General features: G+C 40.1%; 1 protein-coding gene and 1 long non-coding RNA gene across 2 annotated transcripts; both read right to left on the minus strand.

The window, feature by feature from the left end:
- Positions 1–151: 151 nt before the first annotated feature.
- Positions 152–3,191, minus strand: LOC126401955 (histidine-rich glycoprotein-like). Its single transcript, XM_050063547.1, has 3 exons — positions 3,032–3,191; positions 2,339–2,705; positions 152–329 (listed from the first exon to the last, which is right to left on the minus strand). Exons 1-3 carry the CDS (start codon positions 3,113–3,115, stop codon positions 325–327), a joined length of 456 nt encoding a protein of 151 aa, XP_049919504.1. The 5' UTR covers positions 3,116–3,191; the 3' UTR covers positions 152–324.
- Positions 3,192–8,779: 5,588 nt separating this feature from the next.
- On the minus strand, positions 8,780–9,430 carry LOC126401985 (uncharacterized). Its single transcript, XR_007571144.1, has 2 exons — positions 9,297–9,430; positions 8,780–8,968 (listed from the first exon to the last, which is right to left on the minus strand). It is a non-coding gene; the product is annotated as an uncharacterized LOC126401985 (long non-coding RNA).
- Positions 9,431–11,232: the final 1,802 nt, after the last annotated feature.

Here is an 11,232-nt window from a genome sequence, read left to right on the forward strand (position 1 = left end):
TCTGACCCACCATATTTTTGTCAATATACACCTATTTTGAATTTGATGCCTGCAACATGTTTCAAAAAAAGTTGGGAACAGGGCAACAAGAGACCAGGGAAGTTAGTTGTCATTTAATCCTTTAAACAACAAACATCAACACAACAGAACAGCGAGTTAGTTGCTTTATTGGTCATCTGTTGTGATATGATTTCACACATTCTGTAAGTGCGGAAAGAGTATCTGTAAGATAAGCGGCGACGTTTCTTCATCTCACTCAGCCTTCAGTCGCTCGGCCTCAGAAAGCCCTTCATCGGGACATCAACACTTTGGCTTGGAGAGCTATTAAGCTGTAAAAGAGCAAAAATACATTTCATGTGTTAATCACATTTGGGTAGGTATTAGCTGTAAATCTGCATGAACAGATATATCCTCCTGTTGTCCTCGTTTGTAGACACTTGTAGTGCCATCTAGTGGTAGTAAGACCACAATACACCAATCTATTTAAAAACAAGATGGCGGCCATCTCTGCCAAGTTAGTGTTCAGCTGATCCTGACACAAAAGTGGACAAGGTACAAAACCTGATCAAATGTAATGGTTGAAACTAATTTATTTATGATTAATAATGTTTGTAGTTTGATATGGCAACAAATTTGACCTATTTTAACAATGGTAGCAGCTATCTAGTAGAAAGTACTCGTTGGAGGACATCAGGACTTTGTTATTGTCTTGTTTGAGGACATTTGGACTTTACTGTCATCTCATTTGAGGACTTGGGACTTTATTATCGTGTTGAGGTAATTAATTTGAATAGGTGTGGCAGCTCAGGTCCCTGGCATGCAGGTAGAGAGAGAGAGGCTGGCTTTGATTAGGAGGATCAGCTGGACAGGTGAGCTGTGGCCTGCAGGGAGACGAGCCAGGGAGATGGTTGATGCATCAATGCTTAGATGACTGCAGAGACGCTACTGCTTTTGACTGATAATTATTAACTTGATCTGCACAAGTAGAATATGTGTTTGTGTTAATAGTTTCACTCATTCATTCATTGTGGTGCAAGTTGTTTTTTGGTTTGGTTAGAAATGTTTGTTCACCTTATTTAGCCGAGCATGTCATGTGTATGGTGGCTGAAGATAGTTTATTCTATTGATGGATTAAATTTGATCAGCTTGATAGCAGGATCTATAGTTCAGTGGTGTGTATGTAAAAGTTTAAGTTGACGTCACTCAATTGTGAGTTCGTTTGCTGGATGGAATTTGATTAAATTTAGTGATTGATAATAACTTACTGATTTTATTTGAATTGAAAGTGTAAGTAATAAAAGAGAATTTCCATATTTAGAAAACTGGTTAAAAGTGCGATTAAAAGTAATTTCGTGATTGTTTAAAATAGGTAAATAATTTAAATTTATTTAAAAGAATATAGATGTTTGGTTTGCAATAGTATCATTGGCAATCATATAAATATATTTAATAGATATTTAGTATAACATGAATTTGATTGTTAAAATTAATTAATTATTGGGTATATTTTGTTCACAGATAATGTCTGATTGATTATGATTATTGATTTAACTTGATTGATTTAACTTCAGTGATGAACATAAAAGATTTCAGTTAATTGAAAGGTGACTGATTTAATTAACATGATTTTATGGTCTTTTCTTTAAGGTTATCATCCTGTTACTGACTGTTTCTTTCTCTGGAAACCAACTGCTTCATTAAAGAAAAGGAAAAACAAGCGGAGTTGTTCAGCTTCCTCTGTCGTCCTCTATGCCGGAGTTTAGGCAGGCATTGAGGTTGAAAACCAACTTTATTGTCGCCTTTTTTGAGAACATTGGGACTTTATTATCACTGACAATATTTAGTTTTTATATTTATATTTTTATTCCTACTGATCCCAAATAGCTAGGAGAATTTAAAAATGCATACCAAAGAAAATTTGAGGTCTCAGGAGGATATATATGTACTGTGCAGTGGGTAAGTAAATCTATATCAAAGTGACAATGACAATTGGCAGCGTTTGTCAGCTGTAGTCAAAACTCTGTTTTAAAAGCAACATGGGACACCTGCAGTGACCAAAGAGGCCCAACAGAGCTGCATCAGTTCAAACAAAAGCTAAATTATTTAACCATCAAGTCTTGAAAGTCACTACTACATATAAATGTAGAAAAAATGCACTGGCAAGAAGGTACAGTACTTCATATGTGACCAACTTTAACTGAAAGCAATGCAACCGAATATGACCCAACTCTGACGCAGTGTTCACAACAAACTTTAAGTCCTTATTCAGAAGGTGTTTAAGTATTATGTCTATCACTGTCACATTTTGAAGCATCTTTAGTGTTTATCCATTGCTTACCTGCTGCATTGGGCGCTTGTGTACCGTGGTCCTGTGAATCAGGCGCTTGTGTACCATGGTCATGTGAATCAGGCGCTTGTGTACCATGGTCATGTGAATGGTCATGTGAATCAGGCGCTTGTGTACCATGGTCATGTGAATCAGGGGCATGGGTACCGTGGTCATGAGAATCAGGCGCATGTGTACCATGCTCATGAGTATCAGGCGCATGTGTACCATGCTCTTGCTCATGTGAATCATGCTCATGAGTATCGGGTGAAGTTGCATTAGACGCAGTTGCATTGGACGCAGTTTCGTTGGACACATCTGCATGGGAGTGAGCAGGTTCCTCGGTAGCAACCTTATGTTCATTATCTTCAGCTTTCTCCTGTATCACAGCCACAAACAGACTCGGTCAGAGATGCAACAAGATTTAAAATTTCAGATGTTAATATTTCACATATTTACTTAAATGCTTTCAAGATTGGGTTGAACACACAAAGTTAGTAATCTGTCAGTCCAGAATTGTTAACCATGCCCAACGGTGTCATACGTAATTAAGTAATTAGTGCCATAACTAAATCAGAATTGGCTGAATAGATCGTTTAAAAGACTTTACATACATAGAACCAGTATGACAGACTTAAAAGAGACAGTGAGAAAAAGAATAGCATATAATCTACTAAAAGTGCAAAAATGCCTAGAGCCACTCACCTGGTTCACCTCAACAGGGACGCCCTGGAGAGTCCAGGTCCACCCCAGGAGCAGCACACAAACCAAAATCAATGCTGTCTTCATTTTAACAGTCTTCTTGTTCCCCCGCGTCTGAGATGGCTAAATCAAAGGTGATATAACCGCTTCCTGGCCACACGGTTTCTTATATCCCCGTCTCAGCCCACACACAGCACTGACCTGTGACCTGTTTTCACTCCTACGGCAGAGTAAAAAAACAAATGAGTAAAGAGAGCAAAGTTCTTGTGGGTGCAAAATCAACAAATAACAATGTTGTTTTTTTAAATCTAGGCCTTGACCAGACCGTTGAGATGTCACTTCATGGCATTTGTAAAAACGGGAAAAAAATCAAAATGACAGCATATATCAATTTGTTACCATGGAATTTATAGTATTACTAGTACTAGCATTATTTCCACATATGTATCGTTAAACTTCAATTAGCAGCCCAGCCTATTTGCTTAAATCACTGGACTCAGCAGGCGTATATTAGTGACAGGCCTTTAAATCCTTTTACACAAAACTGTCACATGGCACCCGTCACACTGACACAACACCACTTTATCTTGTTAAAACAAAACTCATACTAACTGCAGAAGTCATTATTTACAATTATAATACTGCCAAAACTGTGTGGGGTACAGTAAGGTCCATTTTTTTTTCTTTAGTGTACCCCAAAGTTACCCAATATATAAAAAATAAATGATTTAGGGGCTGTTTTTTTATTCATCAGAGAAGTTTTGTTTTTTGACCCTCTGCAAAGCTCCAAATATTTGTCCTTGAGCCTCCCTCAGTGACTGGGGGAAAGTGTGTGACCCTCCCTCCACCATGAATTTGGCATTGGATTTTTAAACCGTGTTACAGTCTTGTTTTTTTCTTTTGTACTTAAGTAGAAGTAAAAACCTAAAAAGCTGGGGTAGGCAGAGATCCAGAGAGGCAAAAAAACAAAAGCAGAATATGAAAGTTTGTCGCCCTCCTGCAGCTCCCCCCTCACTGTCTTCAGTCCCTCTCAACTGACCCACAGTACCCCACAGTTTCCCACAGTTTCCAATATACTGACTGACTATCATTAGCTGCTAGTCACCACATGGTCCCTCTACCTTGCTCCCCGCAAATGTGGACTGCTTTCTTGGTAGGAGAGTGGGCACTAGCTCAGGAGATGGAGCTCCGGTCAGCAGCTTAAGTAGCTTGAATTTGGTCAGCGCAAACCCCCAAGCATGAAGTGTTACAGCAGGCTGGTTACCAGCGGCAGCACCAGGTCTAATCTGTGTAACAGCAGCAACAGAAAGTTTGCTGATCAGGCGGGGAGTCGGGACTGTCTGGTCTGTCATAGCTGGGGTTTGCACTGGCTGAATTCACGGTTGTTGTGGCTGCTGACTGGGGGTCAGTCCTGAAAGCTGCTGCCTGCTCTCCTCCCAGCGAGGTGGTCTGTAGCGGCAGGAAGTGAGGCGAAGGACACACTGATTCAACGAACTAATATTAGCTACATTAACAAAAACATGAAGCCGCAGCTGTAAGCCTTGAGTTCGTCTTAAGGCTCATTTATGCTCAACGTTAAATACGGATCCAGATACGGATGGAGCCTTCTGTCCGTGCTCTGCGTTCATTTCGTCTGTATTTCTGCACGTTTCCATAAAGCTTACGGATACGGGCCAAACGGAGCAGTACCACCGGGAACCGTGGGGGCAGTGTTGCTGTCACTACCCGATACGTAGCTCCAGTGAGACACGAAGAAGAAATAACAATTCAATTTCTCTCATTGGCAGTACTAGAGAAAAGAATTCTCGGTCCTCCAGTCGCGATGTATTTAACGGCCTCACCGACCACCGCCTCCTACAACGCTGCCTCTGTTTTTGTCTTTTATGCAGGAGGTACATTATCAATATCTCCTCCACAGTTGCCATGTTTGTTTTTGAGTTTGTTGTTGTCATAAACTTTTGACACTGGGCTGCCTCCTGGTGGATATATTGGTTAACATCCATGCCAGCGTAAAGGGCGCATGGAGGTATGTGGGCAGTGATGGCAACATCGTTTGAAACGGACGTATACATTTTCGTACATAAAGGGAGCATAAATGAGCCTATATAAGTAATATAAGTAGCAGGAAAGTCTGTATAGAGTGGGAAGGAGGGGTGGTGGATGGGTCCAACAAACCCCAGACTTTCACCCGGGAGCCTAGTGTTTGCTTCCCGAATGCCAAACCAAGGTGTTTTTTTCTAAACCCAATCATGTGCTTTTGTTGACGTCCCAGTGTTGGTAGCGCGTCAATACGTCAATAGCAGATGCAGAAAAGGCCACTGACAAATCGGTGATATATGTATGTATAGGAGTTTTTTTATTGGTAAAGTAGTCACTCTAGAATGTGTCTCGTGGCAATGCAATGGCAATGGAGATTATGGCAATTTGGTCAATAAATGGTAGATACCACACATTATCCCAGCGGTCACAATTGTGACCGACCATAAAACACACATTTACACCTACTTTCCCATGAACATTTAAAAAACAAAAAACAAAAAAGATTGGCTATTTCAAAGGGTTACCAGTGACAGATGATTTGGATAGTTTTATGTCTGGAAAAAAATGATGATTAAACAGGTTAAATCTGGCTTTCACCAAAGGGATGTCTGCATTTGTAGAACAGTCAATATGAGCAGCCTTTCTCTAAACTGACCTTTGCTTGGCCAAACTCCCGTCACAGGCTAGATTTACTAAAGCCTGAAAACAGAGCCCAGAGGAGGTGCAGAAGTCTTGTTCTCTCTCAGACCACTTAAATTACAATATGCTCAAAGTTTATAATGGGATTTATTGCACAATGACAATAAGATAAAACAGCGTTAGTAGAGTATAATTCATTTCTCTTTTCCTCTAAAATGGTCAATTGTTACTCCCTTTACCCCATAATTTTGTTTTCTTCTTCTGTACTTAACATTCAAGCAGCAGTTTGTTTATTAGCCTTTAAATTATACTCTGTAAAGATTTTCCCTGCATTTCCATCGTCAATCTCACCTACTATTTTCATAGTTTCATCCAAATAGCATCTGTCCCTTCTGTATATGCAGTTGTAGCGGATGTTATGCAGATTTTTATTGGCTTTGTGTTCCTATAAAACAAATAGTTAGCTTTTTGATATCTGAAGTCCAATGTCCGAGTGGTCAGTTGCCCAAACATGTCAGATGACACACAGTCCAAAATACACGATTGTCACAAATTCATTTACTTTGGCGTAGGAGTAAATACATGTGGGGGCAGCACAGCACATGAGTCACAGGTCGTTGCACCTTCTTGGCTAAGAAAAGAGGTTTTAAATGTCAGATGGTGATTCACAAAGTCAAGGATGGATCTTTAAATTGCTGAATTTCAAGAATGCTACATCATTGAATCCTGCCAAACTCTACCAGGGACTGAGTCCGTCCTTCAAGATATTTTTGAGATAGCATGTGTGCACTCTCAGCGGGGCAGAAGAACCCACAATTCTTTGTGTACCATTTTCCAAAATTGAAGGCAAAGCCTCTTCAAATGATGCACACCTGGGCACTCGCTAGCCTGTTCCAATTTGTGATCACCATATGCTAGGAAAGGGTCTTGCCTAGCCTCTGTAGGACCTGACTTCTCCTACCAAGGAAGCATCCTTAACTTTGAGAAGCACTGATTGTATCTCTGGTTGATTCTGTCTATGGCTGTGATACAGTTGGAGAGTACTGTGGAGCCCTCTGCAGATGTGGAAGGTCATACCTTTGATGCAACTCTGTCCAATACAACTGTGCTCAATACAACAGAGAAGAGATCATCCTACTCAGTGGATGAACTGCATACCACTTATTGTATAGTGATGTCAATGAATGTGTGCTGAATGGTAGACCATGACATTTTTTTGTAAATTTTGGACGACACACTATACTATGATGTTTTTTCATGATTTTGGACAGCACGCTATACCTGGGCTATTCACTTACAAATTCAACAGATTTTAAAGCCAGAAAATGCCAATGGGCCACATTTTCAGCATGTGTCATATATATATATATATATATATATATATATAATGTATATATTTACATGGCCCTCCTTAACATAATGCAGAAACAGAATAAAAAAAAGCCATCAATGCACAGAGGCAAACTCTCATTTAAAGGCATACCATACCATGACTTTTTTTTCAACATACTGTACTAAGACATTTTTAAAGACCACTATCCAAAGGAGAGAATGGAATAGCTCAGGCTGTTGAAGAGCTGTTTGGGTATTCTGAGATTGGAGTTTCGATCCTTATCCAGGGCAGGTGAATTTATAAAGTCCAACGCCCAAATAAAAAGGATAAATGCGCCCGGAGAAAAAGCCATATGTGTTGACAGGATAACTCAGTGGTTAAGGCAACTGACCTTAGTGCGGGAGACGGGGGTTCAAATCTCCTCAGGTTGATGGTTTGATCCTTATCCAGGGCAGGTGAATTTATAAAGTCCAACGCCCAAATAAAAAGGATAAATGCGCCCGGAGAAAAGGTGATTGGTGTAGCAGCAGGATAGCTCAGTGGTTAAGACTACTGGCCTTAGTGCGGGAGACGGGGGTTCAAATCTGATGCTACCATATGCACGTCATGGCACGGCATGGGGGAGCCAGGACGCCAGGAAAAGTGGGGATGTCATCATCCCCCACATTGAGTAAATAATTAATGCACACTTCACTATAAAAAGTTTAACAGTAACACTAATAAACTATTGTAATCTACATGTAGGACAGAAGGGCAGGAAAGGATGCTAGGCTATGACATGGCATGAAGGTGGCCAGGGCAGGAAAGGATGGTAGCTGGCTAGGCCTTGGGTGTGACAGTGGCTCAGACTGGGGTAATAGGGACTGGATGGCAGGATGGATGGATAGATAGATAGAAAGGAAGGTAGCTAGACCTAGGTGTAGGAAAGGAATGAAATAAAATGTTTTAACATTTTTAGACATTTTATTTCTTAATCTGTCTTAAAATGTTTTAACATTTTTAGACATTTTATTTCTTAAACTGTCTAAAACATTTTGAGACATTGAGACAGTTTAAGAAATAAAATGTTTAAAAATGTTTAAGAAACACAGACTACGTCTGTGTTTCTTAAACATTTTTAGACATTTTATTAGACATTTTACAACATTTATTAGACATTTTAACTTTAACTTTCTTAAACTCAGCTTAGTTATTGTTTATTTATTGTTGTTTCTTAACAATTAAGTAACAGTTAAGTTAAATGTAGTTAATGTAGAGTAGTTTTTTAGACATTAAAAGTGTTGTTAACTAGCTAAATTTACTTACTACATTAAGTTTTGTAAACTGCAATTCTAATTCACCTATTTATTTATTTAATTTAGCTACCTTCCTATCATCCAGTCCTAGCCACCTTCATGCCCAAGGCCTAGCTTTCCAGTCCCAGTCCTAGCCATCCTATATCATCTAGTCCTAGCCACCATCATGCCACATTCATGCCCAAGGCCTGCTTTCCTGCCCTCCTGCCTATCNATTTATTTAATTTAGCTACCTTCCTATCATCCAGTCCTAGCCACCTTCATGCCACATTCATGCCCAAGGCCTAGCTTTCCAGTCCCAGTCATCCTATATCATCTAGTCCTAGCCACCATCATGCCACATTCATGCCCAAGGCCTGCTTTCCTGCCCTCCTGCCTATTCCTGCGCATTACAATAGTTTATTAGTGTTACTGTTAAACTTTTTATAGTGAAGTGTGCATTAATTATTTACTCAATGTGGGGGATGATGACATCCCCACTTTTCCTGGCGTCCTGGCTCCCCCATGCCGTGCCATGACGTGCATATGGTAGCATCAGATTTGAACCCCCGTCTCCCGCACTAAGGCCAGTAGTCTTAACCACTGAGCTATCCTGCTGCTACACCAATCACCTTTTCTCCGGGCGCATTTATCCTTTTTATTTGGGCGTTGGACTTTATAAATTCACCTGCCCTGGATAAGGATCAAACCATCAACCTGAGGAGATTTGAACCCCCGTCTCCCGCACTAAGGTCAGTTGCCTTAACCACTGAGTTATCCTGTCAACACATATGGCTTTTTCTCCGGGCGCATTTATCCTTTTTATTTGGGCGTTGGACTTTATAAATTCACCTGCCCTGGATAAGGATCAAACCATCAACCTGAGGAGATTTGAACCCCCGTCTCCCGCACTAAGGTCAGTTGCCTTAACCACTGAGTTATCCTGTCTACACATATGGCCTTTTCTCCGGGCGCATTTAACCTTTTTATTTGGGCGTTGGACTTTATAAATTCACCTGCCCTGGATAAGGATCAAACCATCAACCTGAGGAGATTTGAACCCCAGTCTCCCGCACTAAGGTCAGTTGCCTTAACCACTGAGTTATCCTGTCTACACATATGTCTTTTTCTCCGGGCGCATTTAACCTTTTTATTTGGATGTTGGACTTTATAAATTCTCCTGCCCTGGATAAGGATCAAACCATCAACCTGAGAAGATTTGAACCGCAGTCTCCCGCACTAAGGCCAGTAGTGTTACCCACTGAGCTATTCTGCTGCTACACGTCACCTTTTCTCCGGGCGCATTTAGCCTTTTTATTTGGCCGTTGGACTTTATAAATTCACCTGCCCTGGATAAGGATCGAACCTCTGATCTCAAAATACCCAAGCAGCTCTTTAACAGCTTGAGCTATTCCAACTCACACTTCCACTGTGTTTTACTGAACCTTTCACTCTCTCCTCTGGACAGCGGCCTTTAAAATTCAGCTGCCATGAACTAGGATTGAACATTGAACCTAAGGACTTCCAACCAGTCCTCTAACAGCCTGAGCTACCAGGCCAGAGACACTTTGTCTGTGTTTCTTGGACATTTTAACTTTCTCCTTCAGACATCAGCTTGCAAAAGGGAGTGCCTGTTCACCTGAGAACTGAGCTAATGAACTGGAGACACATGAACTCTCTTTTTATTTGGCCGTTGGGCTTTATAAATCCACCTGCCCTGGATAGGGATCAAACCATGATTTTTTTTTTCATGATTTTGGACGACATACTATACTATGACTTTTCATGAATTCGGATGACATACTATATTATGACTTTTTTTCATGGTTTTGGACAACATGCTATACTATGATGTTTTTTTGTGATTTTGGACGTGATTTCTCTCTACACTTGCTCCCAGTAAAACAAAGAATTGATTTTAAAGTTCTTCTTATTGTTTATAAATGTTTTAATCGGTTAGCTCCCTCCTATGTTTCTGACATACTCACTGAGTACGTACCAGAGAGATCCCTTAGATCATCAAACAAAGGTCTCCTCACAATACTCAGAATCAACTCCAATTCAGGTTTTGGTGCTTTCAGTCATTATGGTCCCACTCTCTGGAATTCGTTACCAATTGAACTACGGTCTGCTACTTCAGTGTCTTCTTTTAAAAGCAAACTTAAAACATATCTATTCTCACAAGCTTTTAGTTAGGTTTACTGAATTAATATTAGTTATTATCTCCTGTTTTTAACCGTGATAAGAAAGATATCCTCTTATCTTGTTTAACTAACACCTTTGATTACATCTTGTGTTTTTATAAATGTTAGTCACTCTTATCATGATTATGTTTTGTCATGTACAATGGACCTTTGTTTCTGTTTTTAAGCACATTGAGTCTGCGCTTGTCGCATAAAATGTGCTATATAAATAAACTTGACTTGACATACTTTACTATCACTTTTCATGAATTTTGACGACATACTATACTATGATGTTTTTTCATGACTTTTCAAGGACATATTATACTATGACATTTTGTCATGATTTTTGTTGACATACTATACTACGACCACAGGAAGTGAATGTACAAACACTACATATGACGTGTTAGAGTCAAGTTCTAACTAATGCCTATCTTCCCCTCTCTGTACTTCTTTTGGCATCTCTCTATATTGGCACTATGGTATTTCCAAAGAAATATAACCCCAATCATCCACATGGAGGCGCTGTAATTAATACCCAGAAAGGTGATTTTGGCAAGGCCCAGCCGCTCACACTGTAAGTCTGATTGACTTGAAATTTGGGACACATATCCAGCTCAATGTGCCCAACAAAAAGCCTCTTGGACTCAGGCCAATTAATGTAGTAACATCTGTCAGGTAATGCCCTGCAGCCGGATAACACTTTTTCCTGACTGACATGGTGAAAGAGAT

The sequence above is a fragment of the Epinephelus moara genome, chromosome 15 (assembly GCF_006386435.1).
Source record: "Epinephelus moara isolate mb chromosome 15, YSFRI_EMoa_1.0, whole genome shotgun sequence".
NCBI classification, from domain to species: domain Eukaryota; kingdom Metazoa; phylum Chordata; class Actinopteri; order Perciformes; family Serranidae; genus Epinephelus; species Epinephelus moara.